The following is a 25,205-nucleotide window of genomic DNA, read 5'->3' as shown; positions in this document are numbered from 1 at the left end:
TTTAAGCACAAATTATTCCTTTTGATTATACAGGGCGAATAAAACGGTTAGAGTTACCCACTAATCATGCAACATCGTACATGAACCTATGCTAGCATGGCAAGTTCTAAATCTCAAGATCCAACGTCGCTTCACAAGAGATTAACACCCTATCTTATATGTTCGCGACGCACATAAAACGAATACGCACAACCAATACTAGATATCATACAATCATCACACACTAAGGTATTAAACAACTAACTAAAGAATTCCATAGTAAATCCGTTACGACCCCATGATCACGATTAGCCCATGTTAGCACTCATCGTCATCATGGGTTCATATGAAAACATGATAAAATAACATAAGAGAATAATAAATAAACTAATTATATTAAACCAGAGTACGTCACAAGAGTAAAGAGGTTCAAAGTAAAGAAAACTAGCATCCAACGTTACAACGAAACAAAGAATCACAGAAAATATGCTTCCTCTTCATTGCGGTGTGCTAAAACGGTCTTCTTCCTTATCTCCTTCGCTCCTTGATTAATACAACGATCCAACAGACGTGAAACGTCTCTGAAATCTACTTATATAGGAGTCCCATAAAACTCAGATTACATAGAAGTTGGAAGCCAAACAGAATTAGAAGTCTAAAATAAATATTCTGAATTCTCGACCCTCCGCGGCCGCTCAATATAGCTGAGCGGGCGCTCAGCTTCCTGCGCGGCCGCTCAGCATAGCTGAGCGGGCGCTCAGACCCCTACTGGAAAATAGTCTGTTTTTGCTCCATTTCTTCGCTGTAATCTGCTCCTCTCTTCCTACTTGCAATGCTGAACACATGCCAAGGCTTATTATTGATGATTTCTCCCCCGAAATGCAACTAATACCCTGAAATGCACAAATACTAGAAAAATGCATCAAATACACAAAATACTTGATTTCAAGACACCAATTTAAGTTATTATAAGGCGTTCTAAGTGGTATAAAATGCCACTTATCAAGTTGGATGCAGCAACTGTAATAGCTGCCCAACTTAAGGCTTTGACGATGAAGGTGGACATTTTGACTAATTATGGAGTTAAGCAAATCACTAGTGTCTGTGAGCTTTGTGCTGGTGCACATGAGACTGATCAGTGTGCTATATCTAGTAAATCAGCTCAGTTCGTGAGCAACTTTTAGCAATCGCAGCAACCTGTGCCTGCCACTTATCATCCCAACAACCACAATCATCCTAATTTCAGCTGGAACAATTCTCAGAATGCGGTTCAACAGCCTTATCAACAGTACCCGGCTAAGCAGTACAACCCCCCTGGTTTTCAACAACCGTAAAATGCATCAAGACAGCAACTTCAGTTATAACAAGCTAATGAAAAATCTGAATTAGAGGAGTTGAAGCTTATGTACAAAAGTCAAGTTGTTTCTTTCAAGACCTTGGAGAATCAAATTGGACAAATTTCCAATGCCTTGCTAAATCGTCAACCTGGTACACTACCTAGTGACACTGAAGTGCCAGGAAACAGGGAAGCTAAGGAGCAGGTGAAGGCAATCACTTTGAGGTCTGGAAAGGTTACGAATCCCGAACAAACTCAAGTTTCGAATGAAGAAGCTGGGGCAGAAGAAGTAGAGCAGCAGGAAATAGAAATGAAACCAAGGAAGACTACTGTTGAGCACACTCCTCCTGAGGGTAATACAGGGGAGAAATAGATCTATCCTTCACCGCCTTTTCCTAAGCGGCTGCAGAAGAAAAAGCTGGATAATCAATTTGAGAAGCTTCTGGAGGTGTTCAAGAAACTTCATCAACATACCTTTCGCTGAGGCTCTTGAGCAGATGCCTAGTTACGCAAGGTTTATGAAAGTTATACTCTCTCAAAAAGTGAAGCTAGATGATTTAGAGACTGTCGCTCTCACGGAGGAATGCAACGCTGTGCTGCAACAGAAGTTGCCTCTGAAGCTTAAAGATTCAGGAAGCTTCACTATTCCATGCACTATTGGATAAGTGTCTTTAGATAGATGCTAATGTGACTTGGGATCTAGCATCAATCTGATGCCTTTGTCAATCTTCAAGAAGTAGAATTTGCTTGATCCAAAACCGACTTATATGACTTTACAGTTGGCAAGACCATTCTATTACATATCCGCGAGGTATTGTGGAGGATGTCTTGGCCAAGGTTGATAAACTCATCTTCTCAGCTGATTTTGTAATTCTGGATTTCGAGGAGGATAAGAGGATTTCCATAATTTTGGGAAGACCTTTCTTGGCAACTGGTCGAACCTTGATAGATGTGCAGAAGGGTGAGCTTACAACACAAGTGCTAGATCAGGATATAACTTTTAGTGTGTTCAATGCTATGATCGATTATGTGGTTACTTCATAACTTGATCAATTATTAAGGTCTGATGCCTTAGAGAAGGCCTTGTTGGGGAATTCAGACAGTGAAGATGACGAAGGTGGAGAATAATTGCAATATCTGAATGCTTCTCCCTGGAAGTGGAAGATTGATATGCCTTTTGAATCTCTTGGAATGGAGGAATTAAATAAAGCTTATAAACGCCTCAAGCCATTTATTGAGGAAGCTCTTACTCTTGAGCTTAAGCCTTTACCTGAACATTTGAGGTATGCATTTTTAGGTGATGCATCTACTTTTCCTGTTATTATTACATCTGACCTGTCAGGTAGCGATGAGGAGAAGCTTTTGAGGATTCTAAGAGAGTTCAAATTGGCAATTGGATGGACCATAGCAGATATTAAGGGAATCATCCCTTCTTATTGTATGCATAAAATTCTGCTAGAGGAAGGTAGCAAGCCTACGGTTGAGCAGCAAAGAAGACTTAATCCGATCATGAAGGAAGTAGTGAAGAAGGAAATTTTTAAGTGGTTGGATGCAGGAATTATTTATCCCATTTCTGAAAGTTCTTGGGTGAGTCGAGTTCAGTGTGTACCGAAGAAAGGAGGTATCACGGTTATTGCTAATGAGATGAATGAGCTTATTCCTACTTGAACAGTCACTGGATGGAGAGTTTGCATGGACCACAGGAAGCTGAACAAGGCCACTAGGAAAGATTACTTTCCTCTGCCTTTCATTGACCAGATGATTGACCGATTGGCTAGTCACGAGTACTACTGTCTTTTGGATGGTTATTCGGGTTACAATCAGATTTGTATCGCTCCAGAAGATCAGGAGAAGACTACCTTCACTTGTCCATTTGGTATTTTCGCCTTCAAACGAGTTTCTTTTGGTCTGTGTGGTGCACCAACCACATTTCAGGGATGTATGATGGCCATCTTTTCAGTTACGATTGGCCATAATATGGAGGTGTTCATGAATGACGTCTCTGTATTTGGCGATTCTTTTGATGAATGCTTGCAGAATCTTGGACATGTTCTCAAGAGGTGTGTTGAGACCAATTTGGTTCTCAATGTCACTTTATGGTGCGACATGGCATTATTCTTGGGCACAAGGTTTCTAGTAAGGGTCTTGAGATGGACAAAGCCAAGGTGGGGGTCATTGAAAATCTTCCTCCACCAATTTCTGTTAAGGGAATTCAAAGTTTCCTTGGTCATGCGGGCTTCTATAGGCATTTCATCAAGGACTTCTCCAAGATTTCGAAACCATTGTGCAGTTTGCTAGAGAAAGATGTCACTTTCAAGTTCGATGATGAGTGCCTTGCCGCTTTCGAGAAATTGAAGAAGAGTTTAATCACGACACCTGTCATAACTGCACCTAACTGGAATGAACCTTTTGAGATAATGTGCGATGCAAGTGACTATGCAGTTGGAGCAGTTCTTGGACAGAGAAAGAACAACATATTTCATGTGGTCTACTACGCTAGTAAGACCTTGAATGGTGCTCAACTGAATTATACTACTACGGAGAAAGAACTTTTGGCTATTGTCTATGGTTTTGAGAAATTTTGATCTTATCTACTTGGGACTAAAGTGACAGTTTTCACTGATCATGCTGCAATTCGATATCTTGTCTCAAAGAAGGACTCGAAGCCTAGATTGATTAGATGGGTTCTTTTGCTTCAAGAATTTGAATTAGAGATCAAGGTCAGAAAGGGGACTGAAAATCAAGTCGTTGATCATCTCTCGCAATTAGAAAACCCTAATGCTACTTCACTGGACAAGACATTGATAAATGAGTCTTTTCCCGATGAGCAGTTGTTTGGAGTGCAAGAGGAAGAACCGTGGTTCACAGACATTGTGAACTACCTTGTGTGTAATGTCATGCCTCCCAACTTATCGTACGCTCAAAGGAAGAAGTTTATGCATGAAGTGAAGTGGTATATGTGGGATGAGCCATATTTTTTTCGTCAAGGAGCTTACCAAATCATCAGGAGATGTATTCCTTACAGCGAAACGGGGGGATCTTGTGAGATTGCCACTCAACGGCTTATGGAGGACACTATGGTGGAGAAAAGACAGCAGCTCGTATTCTTCAAGTAGGTTTCTTTTAGCCGACTTTGTTTAAAGATGCTCATCAGTTCGTTTTGAAATGTGATCGATGTCAACGTGTGGGTAATATGTCGAAGAGGGATGAGATGCCTCTTAATGTACTTCTCGAGGTTGAAGTCTTCGATGTTTGGGGAATTAACTTCATGGGGCCATTTGTCTCATCTTATAACAATCAGTACATCTTGTTGGCGGTCGATTATGTGTTAAAATGGGTTAAAGTTAAGGCACTGCAAAGGTGGTGCTTAATTTTTTTCATAAGCAGATATTCACAAGGTTTGGAACTCCAAGAGTCAAAATCAGTGATGAGGGTTTGCATTTTTGCAATTACAAGTTCACTGTTATAATGTAAAGGTATACTGTAAATCATCGCATTGCTATGGCTTATCATCCTCAGACGAATGGTCAAGCTGAGGTATCTAACAGAGAGATTAAGAGCATTTTGGAGAAAGTTGTGTGTCCATCGAGGAAAGATTGGTCTTTGAAGCTTGATGAAGCTGTTTGGGCTTATAGAACAGCATACAAAACTCCATTGGGAATGTCGCTGTTTCAGTTGGTTTATAAAAGGGGTGTCATTTACCGATGAAGCTCGAGCATAAGGTATATTGGGCTTTGAAGAAATTGAATCTGGATTTGGATGCAGATGGAATAAAGAGGATTCTTCAATTGAATGAACTCAACGAGTTTAGACTTCAAGCTTATGAGAACAACAAAATGTATAAGGATAAAGTCAAGAGGTGGCATGATAGGGGTCTAGTACTCAAATCATTTGTGTCGGGACAACAAGTCCTTTTATTTAACTCTCGTCTCCTTCTTTTTCCTGGAAACTTGAAGTCAAGGTGGTCAAGGCCCTTCATAATCAAAAATGTGTTTCCACATGGAGCGGTGAAATTTTTTGAGAATGATTCGGGCCAAGCATTCAAGGTAAATGGTCAGAGATTGAAGCATTACTATAGTGACATGGCAAACCGTGAGGTGGTTAGTGCCGTTTTGTTGTCCATTTGATCTCAAGTTTCTACGTCGAGTTAACGACGTAAAACAAGCACTTCTTGGGAGGCAACCCAAATTTGTTGTACATTAGTAGGTAGAGGAAGCAAGAAGAAAGAAGAAAAACACAAAAAAAATCAAAAAAAGAATAAAAATCAAGGCCAACTTCAGTAGCCAAACGCGCCCACGCTGATCTAGCGCGCGACCGCGCTATTTTTCCAGAAGGTAAGCACGCCCACGCTGATCTAGCGCGTGGCCGCGCCGATTTGGCAGAAGGTGAGCACGCCCGCGCTGGTCTAGCGCGCGGATGCGCCGGGGTCCCGACTCAGAAAAATAAAAACAACAGTTTTGAAGAGGAAAAATGAGATATTTTCTAAAAAATCAATTTCAAACCGAATTTTACTCTTCCACATCCCAAATTTCCCTCTCTAAATCAAACCCATTATTCCCACGATTCCCATAATCAATTCCCACTTCTATTCCATATCTAATTCTTTTATCACCACTTATATATACACATACTTATACACAAACTTCTCCACCACATCACAAATTCTCAAACACAAAAATCTCTCAAACACTTAGCTTTTATTCTCTCTTATTCAATCCCAATGGCACCTAAGAGATAAAGGACTCAAGTAAGCAGCAACACCACCAATTCTTCATCTGCGGGTGGTGTGAGACCAAGGTTTTCTACTCCTGAGGCTGAAGAGGAGTACACGAGGCTTCTCTCGAAGCCTATTGCGAAGGAGCGAGGTTTTCTGCCATCAAGGAAGGATGGTAAGTTGTTGGAGATGATTCTGGAGATGGGTTGGGTTCCTTTTTGCGAGACTCCCGCTGCTGTTCCCATGAGTGTTGTGCGAGAGTTTTATGTTAATGCGAAGGCGGAGAAGAATGGCTTCACAGTGGTCAGGGGGATGACTGTGAAGTATAGTGCTGATGCGAGAAGGAGGGTGATTGAGCAGCCCGTGAGGAAGCCCGGTCAGGACACTTGAAATGATAAGACTCTAGAGGACTTCAACTTGGATCTGATCATTGCTACTCTTTATATGCCTGAGACTCACTGGAAGTTCAAGAGGGGCACAACTGATTACTCCACATTCCCTGCGTCGTGTATGAACAGGTTTGCACGAGATTGGAACTTGTTTATTTGTGCTAACATCATGCCATCATCACATGTGCATAAGATTACTGTGGAGCGTGCTCGTTTACTTTGGGGTATTCTTCAGGGCGACTATATTGATTTGGGGATGGTTATATATCAGGGGATTTTGAGGTTCTTGAGAGGAGGTATTACGGGTTCTATACCCTATGCGTCCGTTGTGATGAAGCTGTGTGTGGCAGTTGGTGTTCATTGGCCCGCGCATGAGCAGCTTCAGCTTCCAAGTGCTCCTATCGACAGTTCTACGCTGTTGAACATGACTGAGTGGGAAGGAGGAAAGCCTGATTTGAAGGGGCTTGGTTATTCTTTTGACAATCTACCAGGTGGAAGGCCTCGCAATCAGATGTATGCTGGTGGAATGCAGCAGGTAAGTAAGGCAGCTTGGAGAGCTCAGTTGGGAGAGGAGGCTGGTCCGTCGCAGCAGCAGCAGCAGAAAGAGGCTGGAGCAGATGTTGGAACTAGTTTGAGTACGACGCAGTATAGGCGTCTAGCGAGGAGGATGGATGTGATGCACGACATCCATAGTCGATTTACACGTGATCTCACACAGGCACTTGGCACTGCATTCAGAGCCATCGGTGTTGACATCCAGTAGCCAGTATTTAGTGAGGATTCCATGTATACACCTCCAGAAACGCCTGACACTACATCCGTTGAGGGTGATGATCCTGATTTGGAGTAGGTATGCATGATTCCTTACTATTACCTTCACTGAGGACAGTAAATATTTTAAGTTTGGGGGTAGTAGTTGAAGGAATATGTTTGTGTGAGTCGCATATAGTTTGCATATTCATGATAGTTTAGTGCATGTAGTTGCATATTTTGCCATTTAGTAGTTTTTTTATTATTTATGGTAGTTTTTATGTTAGTTTGTTCATGTAGTTTCATGCATTTGCATAATAACATAACATGATCCCGTAGATGATTTTTCCGATTGACTTGTGATATTGATGCTAGTATAGTGATGTCGTATTTAGTGATATTAAGTCTTATTGAATTGATTTACATGCTAGAGACAATTGTATTTCACTAAGTCTTATAGGTTGCTAAAGTGCTAGATCATGGTCATGGTTTGTTTGTTTGTCGAGGTTTAATCGCTTGTTTATATTTTGAATTTAAGATATTCTCTTAATAATAAAAGACATGGATATTTAAAAATTGGATAAAATTGGATTTCATTGCTAGTTGTTGTGGCTAGGTGTCAAATGGCTAGTAGTCGGCTCATATTTTTATGAGTAGTCTAGGGTTGAATGAGATGGAGCGAAACACACTCATTCAGAAATTATTGAAAAAAAAGAAAAAAAGTATGTGTTATGTATAATTGATCATGAGTGGGCTCTTTAGTACTCGAGTTATTAAGTTCTTAGGGGATTTTGTGCCTAGTGACCTAAGGTTTTTCATAGTCTGGGATCAGCTAACCTAACGCTCGCAACAAGGGTACTATTGTATAAGTCTTTTATGGACCTCACTCATTACACGGTCAAATAAGCATTGTTTTGTTGTTTTGTTGGGAATAAAAGTGTGAATCCATGTAAACCTCCGATATAAGAATTGAAGTGTTAAAAGTTATTTTGAGTCTAGCTTTTATTCTATTTATAATCTTGCGATTGCCTTAATGAGTGGTGAGTCATGATTGTTGATCTAGTGGCGATAGTATGTCTGTAAGCAGTTGCACACACGCATGTCTCTGGTTTGTAGGTTAATTTGTGAGATTTGATTGATTTTTATGCGAGTAACTGCATTTGTTGAGTTGTTGCTTGTTGATTGGTTTAGTTATTCTATTGGGGATCGTTGCATTCATTTAGTTGCATTCATGCATTTTTATTTTGTGTTTTTGAGTCTATTTATGCTTGTGGACAAACATCGATTCACGTTTGGGGGTATGTTGAGTGGCATTTATGACACTTTATTACGCTTCGAAAAGCTTTGAATTGGTGTAGTTGTACTTAAGTTGTTAGTATTTTAATATATTTTCTAGTGATTTTGCGTTTTCAGGCATTATCTAGGTAATCAGGTGAATTAGCATTATTTTGGTGCTAATTTGGTGTTAAGGTGGTGTTGGAATAAAAGCTCTTGGAAATCCGGCTCAATTCAGCAAGAAAATAAAGAAATCAGGAGTTGATCCAGGGAGTCAGCGCGCCCGCGTTGTGATAGCGCGCGCCCGCGCCCAAAGTCCAGAAACTTAGCGCGCAAGATTCATGATTCTAATGGGCTTTTGATCCAGAAGACTTCTACTCTGCATGGGGCTGCTATATATACATAAATATGTTCGTTTTTCAAGAGAGAGACATCAGAGAGCAAGGAGAAGGAGAAAAGAAGACCGTTTTAGCACAATTCAACCAAGGCGGAGAAGATCTAGTTTTAACTTGTGATTCTTTGTTTAAGTTGTAACGTTGGATGCTAGTTTTCTTATTCTTGAACCTATACTCTTGTGTTATACTTTGTTATTATTCGTTTATAAAGACTATGTTTATTATACTATGCTTTCATCGGAACCCACGTTGATGATGAGTCCGATTATGGGCTAATCATTATCGTGGGGTTCTAGCGGATTTATTTATGGATTTCTTTAGTTGATTTGTTTTGATGCCTTAGTGTGTGGTGATTGTATGATAACCTAGTATTGGTTGTGCTTATTCATCTTATGAGCATCGCGAACTTATAAGATAGTTTGTTAATTCTTAATGAAGCGAAAGTGAATTTAAGGGTTTAGAACTTGCCATGCTAGCATAGGTTCATGTGTTATTGTTATGCATGATTCGTAGGTAATTTTAACCATCTTACTTGCCCTATCTAATCATGATAGATAACTTGTGCATTAAACCGTTATGTTGTCAAATTCTATAGACATATAGGATCTCAATATATTTGGTGTCTATTCAGCTTCTATCTATTTTGTGGATGTCTAGTATTACTACAAAAAAGGCTAAATTCGACCGAAAAAAATCGGTCGAATTTAGCTTAATTCGACCGCGCGCGGTCAAATTTACTTAATTTCGACCGATTTTGAATCGGTTGTAATAAAGGGAGTCAAATTTAGAAGTTCGGTCGTATTTAACTAAATTTGACCGTCTAATTAAGACCGAAAAATTTTAACCGTTTAAATTCGACCGGAGGAATTCGACCAAGGACGGTCGAATTTGATTTTTGACAAAAAAATTGAATATCCCACCCAAATAATTAAATTTTATGAAAAAATTTAAAAGTCCCTCCAATAATTAAATTCAACTATATATGGTCGAAAATACAATTCTATATTCGATGTCCTTCGGTCAAAATTAAAGAACACCGGTTTAAAAAAATCGCCTGAATTTGGAAAGTTTCCAAAATCCGGTGCATATTCTCCGAACGAAGAGTCTGTAAATCTTGCAATTTAATTTGGGCATCATCAGAATGAATTTATAGATCTTGTAATTCACTTTCATATCATCAATAAGACAGTCAATTGAATTAAGCCCTGGTAAAGGCTGGAAAATGTGTAACTAGCCTATATAGTGTATATAGATTATCTTGTAATTGTGAATCAGTACTCAGCAATCACCTCAGCATCAACCTTAGTCAAAGGGATTTTTGTAAAGTCAATCACCGAGTTCCCCAACAGGTTCAACTTCAATTTACAAAACTTCTTGTTTTTTGTTGTAAGGTGTTCAAAGGTGCGTGGGTATTTACTCATAATCTGATCAAGCAAACCAACAAACTCTGCTTCAACTTCGTATGAGGAATAATTTCCTGGAAAAAAATTTCGCAACAATGGTAAAAATATATCTCATGAAATTAAAAGAAATATGTCATTGATGAACAACTTGGTCTAGGATAATAGTTTGAGCCACAAGTTCTATAGTAGCAAGACAACCTGAAAAGCTCACAAGACTTGAACACATAATGAGTTAAAAAATAGATCTGAAAAGTGAAAACTAAATAACTCCTTCACACTTACAGATCTCAGTAAAGTTACATAATATTACTTAGATAGAAGATTTTTAGGCGGTAACACTTCGATTCAGGGCCTCGATCTTGAAGAACACCAGGAGCATGGAGCTAATTAGATACACTCAGCCTCCCTCTCTCTCTTTGTTGCCGCCTCCCTCTCTCTTTGTTGTTGTTATCAATTTTACGCACTGTATCTGGTTTTATGTATGTAAAAGAACCCTAGTCACCTGTGTTTTTTGATCATCTTGGGCTGGACTTTGCTTTTTTCTAATTTTATGTATCACAAAATTATTTTGGCCCACTAACTATTAATAAAGTAAAACATGTTGCCTCAGTCCAACATAATTATTTTTTCAAGAACTAAAATTTAACATTTGGATAAATTTTATTCTCTCCTATTCACATATTTTTCTTTATATATTTACTAAACTTTAAATAATTTAAAAAAAATTAAAATATAGTATGAAAAAATAAACTAAGTAAATATAATAATATATAAACATGTGATATAGTTTAGATAAGACATAAAGATAAAAATAAATATAAATTCAAAAAATTAAAATATAACTTAAAATATTATTTAAATTAAAATAATTTTATTTGGTTTGCCATTTTAACAATCAAACATCAGTTTGACTAATACAGCTAACTAGTGTTTAGTCGTGAATTAGTGTTTCGATTTTTTAAAAAATATTTTTCATCGATTCAACTGTATGGATGTTAATATATATATATATTAAAGATATAACCAAAGTTTTAGATCAAAATAATTTTATTTGCTTTTCCATTTTAACAGTCAAACTTCAGTTTGACTAGTACAACTAATTAGTGTTTAGTCGTGAATTGGTGTTTCGATTTTTTTAAAAATATTTTTTATCGATCCAACCATATGGATGCCAATTGATATATATATTAATGACATAATAAAAGTTATAGATCAAAATTATTTTACCTCGTTTGCCATTTTAAAAGTCAAACATGAGTTTGACTAGTACAACTACATAATGTTCAGTCCTGAATTGGTGTTTTGATTTTTTTAAATATATTTGTCATCGATCCAACCATATGGATGTCTATATATATAGGAGTTACTCCAAAAGAAACCAATTTAGAATAGAAACTAGAAACCAATTTTTTTTTTTAAAAAAATTAATTCGAAATATAACACATATGGTATGCAAATCGATCGTTGAGAGATGTAGAAAAATACTGTGAAATCGGATTTTTAAAAAAAATTACGATTTGACGGAAAATATCAAATTAAAAACGGAGGGGAAAAGCTGAAATTGGGTGTGGGAGGGTGGAGGGTGGAGGGTAGTTGGGTGGTGTGATTTAGGGGGACAATTAGATTGGGTAGATCTAATGGTTCAGATTAGTTCTAAGTTTCTATTTTAATTTTAGTTTGTATTTGATCATTCTCATATATATATATATATTACTGATATAATCAAATTTTCAGATCAAAATAACTTTATTTGGTTTGTCATTTTAATAGTCAAACATCAGTTTGACCAATACTACTAATTAGTATTTAGTCTTGAATTTGTATTTCGAATTTTTTAAAAATATTTTTCATCGATCCAACAATATGGAGGTCAATAGATATATGTATTAGTGATATAACCAAATTTTCAGATCAAAATAATTTTATTTGGTTGCCATTTTAACAGTCAGTCATCAGTTTGACTAGTAGAACTAACTAGTGTTTATTCATGAATTGGTGTTTCGATTTATTTAAAATATTTTTCATTGATCCAATCGTATGAATATTAATAGATTTATATATTAGTGATACAACCAAAGTTTTAGATCAAAATAAATTTATTTGGATTGCCATTTTACCAGTAAAACATCATTTTGACTAGTACATATAACTAGTGTTCGGTCCTAAATTCGTGTTTCTAATTTTTAAAAATATTTTTCATCGATCAAATCATATGGATGTCAATAGATATATATATATATATATATATATATATATATATATATATATATTAGTGATATAACCAAATTTTCTGATCAAAATAATTTTATTTGGTTGCCATTTTAACAATTAGGCATCAGTTTGACTAGTACAACTAACTAGTTTTTAGTCGTGATTTGGCGTTTCGATTTATTTAAAAATATTTTTCATCGATCCAACCATATGGACATTAATAAATTTATATATTAGTGATATAACCAAAGTTTTAGATCAAAATAAATTTATTTGGATTGCCATTATACCAATCAAACATCAGTTTGACTAATACAACTAACTAGTTTTTAGTCCTGAATTGGCGTTTCGATTTATTTAAAAATATTTTTTATCGATCCAACCATATGGATGTCAATAAATATTTATATATTAGTGATATAACCAAAGTTTCAGATCAAAATAAATTTATTTGGATTGTCATTTTACCGGTCAAACATCATTTTGACTAGTACATATAACTAGTGTCCGGTCCTAAATTGGTGTTTCCAATTTTTAAAAAATATTTTTCATCGATCCAACCATATGGATCTCAATAGATATATATATATATATATATATATATATATATATATATATATATATATTAGTGATATAATCAAATTTTCAGATCAAAATAATTTTATTTGGTTGCCATTTTAACAGTCAGACATCAGTTTGACTAGTACAACTAACTAGTATTTAGTCCTGAATTGGCGTTTTGATTTATTTAAAAATATTTTTCATCGATCCAACCGTATTGATATTAATAAATTTATATATTAGTGATATAACCAAAGTTTTAGATCAAAATAAATTTATTTGGATTGCCATTTTACTAGTCAAACATCATTTTGACTAGTACATATAACCAGTGTTCGGTCCTAAATCAGTATTTCGATTTTTTTAAAAATATTTTTTATCGATCCAACCATATGGACGTCAATAAATATATATTAGTGATATAACCAAAGTTTAATATCAAAATAATTTTATTTGATTTGTCATTTTAAAAGTTAGATATCAGTTTGACTAGTATAGTTAAGTAGTGTTTAGTTCTGAATTGGTGTTTCAATTTTTTTAAAATATTTTTCATCGATCCAACCGTATGTATGTCAATAAATATATATATTACTGATATAACCAAAGTGTCAGACAAAAATAATTTTATTTGGCTTGCCATTTTAAAAGTCAAGCATCAGTTTGACTATTACAATTAACAAGCATCAATTTTATTTTTTATCAAATAAAGAAATTAGAAAATTCTTTTAGCGCACAATTTATTTTTTCAAGAACTAAATTTTTTTATTTGGATAACGTTTATTCTCTCCCATATTCATAATTTTGAAATATTCACTAACATTTAAATAAGTTTTTTAATTAAAAAGTAAAATTTTGAAAAATCCTAAATACAACTGAATTCTATTGAAATATATTTTCGAAAAGGGCGGGAAATTTCCCTCAATTTTTTTCGAAAATTTAAAAAGTGTGGGTAAATTTCCCGCCATTTCTAAATATAAAATTTGATCGAAATTGGTTGAATTTAGGAGTTCCAAATAAAATACTTTTTTATTAGGGCTAAATTCAACCTCAAAAAAATTCCGACCGGCATAGTTTCCATCGTTTTAATTTCAACCGTTTTCGGTTAATTGGTTGTAAATTCGGCCGTTTAAATACGACCATTTGAATTCGATCGAGGCCGGTCGAATTTAACCATGTCCAAAGGATTTGACTGTCTGCGGTCGAATTTAATCCCAGTCGAATTTAAATCAAAATCAATTATATTTAACCTTATTTTATTTTAGTGTATGTTATCCAACGAAAGTCGTGGTTATCAGTTTCGTAATCTTTTCTTTTTTCAATTTCACTAGCTCTTCCTTTTCTCATTTTCTCAATTTCACTAGCTCTCGTAATTTTTTCTTTTTTCATTTCGCCCCGGAATTTAGGACTCCTTTGGTTGACGAGTTTATTGATTATGCGATTTCACACAAAGTTCAATACCTATATGTAGATGTTCCTGGTGCTGATTATCTTGAGGCAGGCTATTAGATTATCAAACCCTAACTATCTTAGTTCTAACACTCTAAGGAAACTCGTGTTGAAGCTACCGTTGTGTAAATAATCAGATTGTTGTTGGCATTTACCTGCTTTAACAACTCTTCACTTGATACGCCCTGTTTATTCCAAACCCTACAAATTACCAGAACCTTATTTGGTTTGCTTACCTTCTTTGCGGACTCTGTTACTTGATGGTTTCGTGTTACCAAATTCTATTAGCTTGCCTGCTTTGGAAACTTTCATATTGCATGCTGTAGAATTCCCTCAGAATATGAGTGAGTTCTGCCGGATCTTCCAGGCACTTGGCAATCTCACGTTGTTTTTCTGGACAACCTTAAGGACTGATTGTGTTATAGATTGTCCCCAGTTGGTCAACCTGGAAATCAATTATTGCACAACCAAAACAGGCAAGAGTATTGTAACTAGTAATTCTGGTCAAATCATGGTTTTGGCGCCGAAAATTCTCAATTTCAGCGCTGTTGGCATCTTTCCAATCAAATCTGGAGTTTTTGAGTTGGAGAATGTGAAGATACAATTATCGGATATCACTGATGTCAAGACTCTTGCACCGACGAAGAAAATTTTGTATGACCTGGTTACTAAAATGTTTACAGGACTATGTGGTGCAAAGATTCTTAGTCTTGACTTGAAGACCATCAAGGTTAATTTATAGTACTATTATTCAGCTTTAATTTGTTAAGCTTCAGTATTCGGTCTCATAAGTTACAAGTGAATTTCCTGTTTTAATCATTTTTATTTTGTTTCTTCTTAGGCACTCTCTGCTCTTTTTGAAATTCTTGTCAGTTCCTATTCCCCATTCGTCAACTTAAAGTATGTGAAGGTACCCCATGGATTTGAAGAATCAAGTATGTCCACTTACCTCAAATGGTACCTTCTTGGTGCATGTTCGAAAGCCACCATCGTGGCTACATTGCCTCAGGTACCTAGTGGATCTTATAAGCTTGTTTTGTAAGCATATACTTTGTAAGTTGCATGCTGTTACATTGCAAAGTCACGGGTAAAGTTAATATGAGTTTTCAAAAACTCAATGACCGACTAGTAAACCAATTCGACCTACTAGTCAATAATCTGCAAGTTGATTATACAATTAATCTCAGATCATAACTCTCCCAAGTGGATTAAAACTTAAAACAGCTAGAACCTACCTAGGCTATCTATTACCTACATTTGCTACCAACTGTAATTTAAGCCTTACAATCCAATTTACTATTTTTATGTGTCTTCCTACTTCTTAGTGTGCAGTACTAGAGTCATTTAGGGGCTAGCAGATGAAGTTATACTGATATAAGCTTATTACTGAAGTACTAGTGATAACAGATAAAGTTTTCGATAACTCCTAGTGTCTATAGATGGAGTATGATATTATGCGTTCCTTTTATTTGTAATAAGAAAGAGTCTTGGATTGACCTTTGGAAACTCATGGAGTAACAAAAACGTCAAGTTTGTAAATTTCAATTCTGTTTAATATTTTATGTTCATAGAAGTACGTAAATTTTAGGAAATAGGAGCTAGGGAGAAGGGGACAGAAGTTTTCTGTGTGTTAAAACCCATACTCAGGTGACTAAAAACAACCATAATCTTACTCCCCATAAAACGACACTAACTTCGATTTTTTCCTCCTTACGATTGAGAGAAAGGATTGATGACAAATTATGTGGAAGACCTTGAATTCAAGCTTTAAGACCAATTGCAATAAATAGAAACATCCAAAGATCATACCTGACCTCATTGTTTGGTGAAAAATTTTCACCCCGGACAATCTTTGTATATGCTATGATGCCAGTGGTCAAACAAGAAACAGGCCTAAATTATTTATGTTTTAATAAGCTCATATTTTGGGACTACAGTGAAAAAATGGAGTTCCTTCTCTTTCTACGTAAAATCCTTCTAGTCAAAGTTCATCTTATGGCATAGCTTGGAATGACTGTCTATATGTTATACGTCCATATCTTCTCCGTTGTGCATTGTTTCATTGTGCAATTTGTCTCCGCAGATACATTCTTAAGGTACCGTACAAGTTCAACCTACTTAGTAAAAGCAGTGTATAGGTATCCAAAGATAGGGAATTGGATATATTTAGGGTTATACACTGCTTATCTACCCCTACCTTCCCCTGCATTCTTTATTGTATACTTGTTAGTGCCATTTTAGAATACCCTTTTCTAATTTATGTTAAAATGTGAATCAGCATAAAATTGTGATAAGGCAAGGTTCATGGTTCGAGCCTCTTAGGGAAGCTGAAGGAGAACTTGCGGGGCTTGTAAGTAATCCACCATACATCCCCAGTGAGCAGATCAGTGGGCTACAAGCTGAAGTTGGTAAACATGAACCAAGACTCGCGCTTGATGGTGGTGAGGATGGGATGGGTGACCTACTCCATCTTTGCACGGGAGCTGCTTCCATGTTAAGACCTGGTGGATACTTCGCATTTGAGGTATCATTTTGCTTCAGTTCAATAAAAGTATTTTTTATAACTGCATTTATGTTGTCAAGGAATTACAATCCCCGCTATAATGTCCATTATGGCTATATAATTGTCACAAAACAAAAATAATTAAAATTGAGGCATCATGGATGCACACCGACATTATCAAGAATAGATTAGACTGAATTCATTAACTGTGTCAATTTTTTGTTTTCTTCTAGTTACCCCTTCTATTCTGTTGGATAATATTGTATAACGATTACTGCATTAATAACAGTATCTCGTTTTTACTTTTTGCTGCTCGGATATATCTAAGTTTATAATTCTTGCTTTGCAGACAAATGGTGAAGATCAGTGCAAATTTCTTTTGAATTACATGGAAACCAAAACTAAAGGTGTATTCTATGACCTAAAGGTTGTATCTGATTTTGCTGGTATACAGCGATTTGTAACTGGATTCAAAGTGAAGTAGTTCAGCATCCTCGTTGCCAGATGAGGCTTGCCATTTTTGTAGAGAATATCCTCCTAAAGTTTTATATTTAATACACTTGTCATGTTGATAGTTATGTCTCCTAAGTTTAGATTTCCTCTGCAACTTAGCAATGCAACCATATTACTCAGTCCCCGCGGATTCTTATCACCCTGTAGTAATTTGTTATAGAAGCAAATAGTAAAGTTTCCAGTCATGAACTTTTTTTTTGCAATCTGATGGTACAAAATTTTCTGCTCACGTGGAAAGTTGAGGCTTATAACCGGTTGGTGTAGACTGTAGAGTACAGACATTGCTTGGACAGCCAGATCTCTGGTATCTAGGATTGCCCTTTGCATTGGATTGTTACTAAGCATCAGTCCATGAAAAATAATTCTACATATTCCTATTTTTAGATGGACAGTCTAGATATTAGGTTATCCAAAATAGTATGGATCAAAAAACTGGAAGGTCTAGAATACCACATACGACAAGCCTACTCATTTATTTTTTAAACTGTCGCTTATTAGCCTTAAACTGGTGGTTGTGATGCGCATTGCAGTGATGTGTAACAATCCTCCTGCAAATGCGACCCTAGGAAATATGTCTAATCGTTTGGAACTCTCGTGTTCCTACGGATGCTTCCAAGCGTGTGAGTGGCCGGGTGGCTGGCTGACTGGCGGACTTCTGCTATCAAGCTTCTGCAAAAACTCATAGATGAGAGATTCTTACAATTGTCCTCTAATGCTTAGAACTTAGTATCCTAGGATAGTAGCAACAATGTTCCTTCCCTCTGCAAAAAGCACAGGAATATCAGTGAATTATTGAAATGAGTGGAGACAAATTTTTGGAATACCTTGTAGCAAACTTTTCAGCAAGGTAACATTAAAGAATCTTTGAAGAGTTTATTACTGGAATTCTGAGAAGTGTTATGTTCATATGAGCTGTATCTGACTACATTGTAAGGATTTTGAGGCTTATAAAATCCTTGTCACGGGTATTTTACAAATATGAAGATTCTAGACAGCAAGGTCTTTGTTGTCCTCTGGTGAGAGCTGATGATTCCCATTTTCTGAGTATTTGCAATTAGCAAACTTCAAATACCTTTCTTTCCCGATAGACTGGCTTATAATAATTTTCAAGTGAGTGAGAGTCGAACACATAGCCTCGGACATCAGAAGATAAGTCCTTGCCACTCTGGGATAAACTTCAAATACTCGTGTCTTGTAGAAATTAGTGAAACTGCATACAAATCCCATCCGTGCTATTAAAAAGTTGGGCACCAAAAATTAAGCGTATGGAGGGTAACATGACCCCTGCATTCATATCAATTTCTCGTGAAAAATGATACACTCATAACCGCAACCCTGGAGGCCTTAGAATTGCAGAAAAATAAGTCTTTATAGAAGTCCGAGGTTATATTCGATTCTTCACCAGGCTTCACTAAGCTCTTCAGCCAATCGGCTTGGTATATAACAAGTAGGTGATCATTTTTGAAGTATGAACTCACTTGGTCAGTAGTGCAAAGCAATGAGGACCTCAAAATAATACCCATTCTCCAGTAAAGCACTTTGTCGAATCGATGCCGCCTTTGTATTCGAACCCTACTGTGTGAAATGCCACATTTTGTGCACCGTATACGTCTAGACTCATCAGAACAGGAATCTGATGTACCCTGCTCATTTCATATGTATTGTTAGACAGTCTTCTGACTTGTGCCTTCCTAGAAAATTTACGTAATGGACTTATCATGCAGCTTAGTTAACTAATCGATGTTGCTTTCAACTATTCGATAATATGCTCGTGAGAAGATAACACAATACTCTAAGCTTTATGTTTACTGCTGCTGTTTTTTTTGTGACTGATTCATGCATGAACGAAAACCAGGTGCCTTTTGCGCACAAGACTGTTCTCTCTCCCTAAAAAACACTTCTTGTTTCCACTAAGGACTTACGTGACTTTTTTCTTTGTATCAAAATTTAAACGTTGCTACTGCACTTTGTTTCTTCGTTCCGTTGATTTGTGAATTCATTTGCTTTTCTTGCTAATCACTAAAGCCTATTTTGTTTCTGGTTGATAGAATGAGTACTGTTTGCTTATCGGAAATTAGGTTATTTGCTATTGAGTTTTGACAAACTGTAGTAACTAAGCACTATTTTATTCGACTTGGACAGGTAATGAATATATAGTAACCTGCAGAGATGAAGTTGTGAGTTTTGAAGCGCATCAGGTAAGCATCAACAATCAACAAGACCCCGGTGTATTTGTTTTTTAATATCAGTATTGCTGATTTGCTAAATCTTTTGCACAGATCTCCTCTCATTCTTGTTGTAGCTCGATAAATGCATAATTTGTTTCTTGTTTTGATAATTTCCAAGAATGTGTCTGTCGAGAGATGTTCAGAGAGTCCCTGCAGTAAAGATGCAGTCTTTGCTTGTGTTGTTATTTGATGCACACTAAAGATATGAAGTTTTGGGGTTCGGTAAAATCTACTCATTTTTTGGTTATAATCTCCAGAATCACTATTGATTTCCTTCCAGTGTTGTAAGATCTACATGTATCTAAGCTAGTTAATTAACAACAATCAAAAAGCTGTTTCTAAGTCCAAATCTAACCAAAACAAATTTAGTCACTAAATAAGGTACATGACGTCTGAGGAGAACGGAAATTCTTCCTGCTGATCTTCTCTTGCTTCGAATCTCCTTATTCTTCTTAAACTTACTTTTTTTGCTTGTAATTTAAATTTGTCTTCCCAGGATAATGTTGTCTGCTCTTCATAACTTTTAGGAGGTGCTAAGTATGCATACTCATTTCTCTCGCGAAAGACCTTTTCACTCATTGGGATGTTATATTTAATGGCCAAGTCTCTCACACGATCCTTGCTTGCATTGTTGTCCTCCTTAATAGCGCAGGTGTATATCTTTTCTAGAGCCTTCTTTGTAGGTCCCAGTCCCGAAATTTCCTGAAACATATAATATGTTATACTCGATGTATAAACCAAGTGGAGTAAGGGAGTGATTAGCCATCAAGAAGGAAAGGAAATTACCATCTCTTCTATGATAGAAAGTGCAGATTTTGAATCTGTTGCAGTAATATGAGCTTCAAACAAAAGCTCATACGTCATTGCGTTTGGTCTAACTCCCAAATATATGAAGTCCTTGGATAGTTGTAAAAGTTCTTGGCTCTGTCACAAGTAAAACTTATCATTCAAAACACTTTGTCACCATAGTATTACAAGTAATGCACCTCTATGATTGAGTCTCCGTTTACCTCTTCTCCCCTTAGGTAAGCAGAGATTAGACAGTTGTATGAATCGATATCAAGTGTCAATCCAAATGTAGTGCCTATTGCCTCGAAAGTCTGCAAAGCTCGAGTTTCATCTCCTACTTTTGCATAACCTAGGATTAGACAATTCAATGCAGCAAGGGACTTGTACTGAGGATTTTCTTTGCTCAATTCCTCTAGCCCATAGTAGATCTGCTTAATATATATTTGTTTCATATTAATCAAAACTCATAAAAGGCAATATCATTTAACAATACTTTCATATCCAATTGAACATATAATGTGCTATAGCAAGCGAAGTAGAAAAAGCTAAATGAGAAAACTTACGTAATCTAATGTTCCACAGCCATTCTGGGCGTACGCCATGACCAATGGATAAAGCGCAAAAAATGGAGAAAAGAGATCGGTAGCCTCCTCAGTAGCACCTCTATACAAGGATTCGAATTCAAAAAGAGAGTTATGTGCAAGGTTGAGGTTCCCAAAATATGCGCATGCACATATCTTCGCGATGAAAGTATCAGCCTGTGGCGTGTTTTGACCCAATGATAGATCAAGAAGTATGCAAGCAATATCAAAGAGTTTAACATTGCGAGTTTCTCCAGCAAGTTGAATCACTTGGATAAGTAGTTCTTCCTCCACAAAGTACTGAATACCACGATCCGAAATCTCAGCGGCAGCTATAAACTTTCTGATGTAGTGAAGAGCATGATAAGCTAGCTTACTGTTCTGAGCTTCAAGAGACATGTTTAGCATATAGAAGCATAAGTTCCAACTCGGATAGAATCCTGGATTATTTTTCTGGTAAGATAACAAAAGAAAATCTCATGAGATTAAAGTATTTTAAATGAGGGTTTTGTTCCCTAATCTCAATGTGTCACAGAAGCCTTATCTAACACATTGCTCTAGAATCATTGGACACCAGGATCCTTTAAATAATTATATATCTACTTACAAAATTTAAAAGTAGGCTTATAAAGGTTATACCGTGAATCTTTTATCCATCTTCTTTGCATACAAAATCTTCTTCTTTATATACTTTTCACGACGCTTGCGATAACAGTGGTGAACAAATTCTGTAAAAATGTCTCCAGGCATCACATATCCAGATTCTAAGTTCAAGTCTATGTACTTCAATGCAGCTTTCGTTGCATTCTTTTCAAGTAGCCTGCAGATAAGATAACCGAATCAGGAGACAATATGCAGTTACAAGTACTTAGGCATTCAATTACTTACTTTTTCAGAGAAGTTTGGTGAACGTCGACTATCTTCTCTTCTGGAGTCTTCACGGTATCACAATATCTCTTCATGATCAAGCTAAACAACGCGCTTTGATTCTGTATATCGCTCTGATTCAGAACGTATCTGCAACTATCAATTTCTGTTGTGATGTTTCTTCCTGAAACTTGAAAGCCCGCCAAGGGTTTACAATGTCTTCTCAAACCATCTCCAATCCGAGTGATTGAACGAATCATTATTCCTTCTCTATAATTATTGACAATAAAGTCAATCTCTGTTGGGAGTTGAATTTATCAAGATTTCTAGCTAATGACAGTAACATCATGCAAATCTTGTTATGGCATAGTCATTGATTAGAATTTATCAGAATTTGTTATCTAATGCTGCATTTTGCAGGAAACTTGGTATGCAAGTAATTGCAGATAATTACTTTTATCATATATAAAATCTCGTAGTAGTTGTTTAAAACAATAGCAACAATGGGACAGTATATTCACGATTTATAATAACAATTTAAGAACATGCAAGCAAGAACCATACAACGAAACAAGATAATATGAACAATCAGTAATTGCAATAAGGTTTAATTACATTGTCGCTTTTATAAGATTAATAGCTGAGTTGCAGCACCTCTGTGAAGACTGGGTTCTTGAAGAAACTACTGCTGGTATGCGGATGTCTATGTTGTCTATGTCTCTGTTTATACCTAATGACATTAAGAGCACGCAAATCTTGTTCATATTATACCTAATGACATTAACATCACACAAATCTTGTTCATATTATACCTAATGACATTAACATCATGCAAATCTTGTTATGGCATAGTCATTGATTAGAATTTATCAAAAATTGTGCAGGAAATCAACTTGGAATGCAAGTAATTGCTACTACGATCAGGTAATTACTTTTACCATATATAAAATCTCGTATAGTTGTCGAAAACAATAGCAACAACGGGGCAGTTATATTGATGATTTATAATAACAATTCAAGAACATGCAAGTAAGAAAGATATAACGAAACAATCACGAAAACAAAATAATATGATAGTAGGTGTTGAAATAATAGTAATAACGGAGACTTTATTTTCACCGTTTATAATAACAATCCAAGAACGTGCAAGTAAGAACCATATAACGAAACAATCACGAAAGCAGGATAATACCAACAATCAGTAACAGCAATAAGGTTTAACTATATTGTCGCTTTAATAAGATTAATAGCTGAGTTGCAGCACCTCTGTGAAGACAGGGTTCTTGAAGAAACTGCTGGCATACGGGATGTTTATGTCTCTGTTTCAGGAACAACTTGTTTCTAGGATTTTTCGGACAACATATGTTGTAAGAATGAAAAGTCCAATTAAAATATAAGTGGGTTTCTATTTATTGTTTATATTTTCTTGATTTAAACAATATTAGTATAGTAAAAAGAATTTCAAACCTGATACTAAAATCAATCTTATTTTATGTATTTCAATAATATTAAACATTAAAAATATTAATATGAACAAATTATCCGAATTAGAACTAAATTATAATTTGATGAAGACCAGATTAATTAATCACATTTTTATGATTACCTTAACATATATTGCGTATAGTCGTAAATGAAATCAATACTTTTACTAATTTGTATAAATTAGTTTTATGAGACAATTACCATCCTATAATTATAATTAGTGTGTGTATGTGTATATCTATAGGTAGGAAGGGCTCCCTTATATAGAGAACCATAGAAAATCATTATATAAGTATTTATAATACGTATTTTTGATTCATTTTTCTTCATATATAATTACAAATTTAATTACTAAATCAAAAAACGAAGTTGTACCATTTTTTTTCTTTAAAAGATTATTGAAAATTAATTAAATAGTTTAAAGTGATTTTTTAATAGAATCGCACTTATCTAAAATTATTATACAGTAGAATCAAATTTAAAATCACTTTTTTCAAATTTTAAGTATTAAACTTTATAATATTCAAGTATAATTATTTTTTTTATATTAACATCACATTTCATAATTTGTAAGATTAAATTTTACAATTATTGATTCACAATTCTATTATAAAATCAAAGGTTCTCTACGGATCTCCACATAAGAAGGTTCTCTCTGAAATATTGGCATATATATATGTATATATATAAATATGTGTATACATATATATGTATATATATATATATGCCAATATTCCAGAGAGAACCTTCTTATATGGTGATCAAATAGAAACTAAAATTAAAATAAAAACTAGAAACTAATCTCAGATCATTTTAATCTAATGGCCCCTAGATGCAGTACACTGGATTAATACGCTCCCTCCTACAAATAATTCCAGATTTCCCCTGTTTTTAATTTGAATTTTCCCGTTAATCGGTGAACTTTTTTTAAAATCCGACTTCACTGTATTTTCTCCATCTCATAACGAGCAATTTGCATACCATATACTATGTTTCGACGTGATTTTTTAAAAAAAATATTTTAATTTTTAGTTTTTAGTTTTCATTTTTCATTTTAAGAAGGTTTCTATTGGAGAGCCCCCTATATAGGCAAATGAGGCAAATGATCAAATACAAACAAAAATTAGAATGAAAACTAGAAACTATTATCAGCCCCTAGACCATTCTAATCTAATGGTATACAGGATTAATATGCTCCCTCCTACACAGAATTTCAGCTTTTTCCTTCTGTTTTTTATTTGATTTTTCCCGTTAATCGGTGAACTTTTCTTAAAATCCGACTTCACTGTATTTTTCTCCATCTCGTAATTATCAATTTCCATACCATATGTGCTATGTTTTGACGTGATTTAAAAAAAAATTAGTTTTTAGTTTTCATTTTAAGGAGGTTTCTATTGGAGTAACTCTCTCTCTCTATATATATATATATGATTTGTTAGGACTTAATTATGATAATCTTATAGTTATACTTTGTTCGGCTGTATATATGTAGAGTAATTGTATATAGTCTTTGTTATCATATTAGTTAACATTTTATTTTCCCATTAGGTAATTTGATAAAAACATGGACACGTCTTAAATTTTCAAAGATAGGGATACATTTGAATATCGGGGTTGAAGAGTTTTTGATATTTTCTAAAGAAAATGCTCGTGATCCTAAAAGAATCCCCTGCCCTCGTTAACGCTCTGTTAACTTCAAAAAAAATTCAGTAAAGATTATCAGGGATCTTTTATATGAAAATGATTTTAGTTTAGGATACCTTGATTGGATTTGACATAC

The 25,205-nt window shown here is 35.3% G+C and overlaps 2 protein-coding genes across 2 annotated transcripts; one reads left to right on the top strand and one right to left on the bottom strand.

Annotated features, from left to right (window-relative positions):
• The first annotated feature begins 14,313 nt into the window (after positions 1-14,313).
• LOC141693134 (uncharacterized) lies at positions 14,314-17,934 on the top strand. Its single transcript, XM_074498141.1, has 4 exons — positions 14,314-15,189; positions 15,301-15,468; positions 16,738-16,983; positions 17,312-17,934. The coding sequence occupies exons 1-4, from the start codon at positions 14,800-14,802 to the stop codon at positions 17,444-17,446; spliced, it is 939 nt and encodes a 312-aa protein (XP_074354242.1). The 5' UTR covers positions 14,314-14,799; the 3' UTR covers positions 17,447-17,934.
• A 2,141-nt stretch (positions 17,935-20,075) lies between these two features.
• On the bottom strand, positions 20,076-21,212 carry LOC141691186 (pentatricopeptide repeat-containing protein At1g26460, mitochondrial-like). The gene is made up of 4 exons (XM_074495925.1): positions 21,056-21,212; positions 20,714-20,920; positions 20,490-20,627; positions 20,076-20,405 (listed from the first exon to the last, which is right to left on the bottom strand). Exons 1-4 carry the CDS (start codon positions 21,092-21,094, stop codon positions 20,076-20,078), a joined length of 714 nt encoding a protein of 237 aa, XP_074352026.1. The 5' UTR covers positions 21,095-21,212.
• Between the last annotated feature and the right edge of the window lie 3,993 nt (positions 21,213-25,205).

This window comes from Apium graveolens, chromosome 10 (assembly GCF_009905375.1).
Source record: "Apium graveolens cultivar Ventura chromosome 10, ASM990537v1, whole genome shotgun sequence".
NCBI classification, from domain to species: domain Eukaryota; kingdom Viridiplantae; phylum Streptophyta; class Magnoliopsida; order Apiales; family Apiaceae; genus Apium; species Apium graveolens.
The sequence above is the reverse complement of the archived record's forward strand: the minus strand, read 5'-3'. Positions and strand labels throughout refer to the sequence as shown.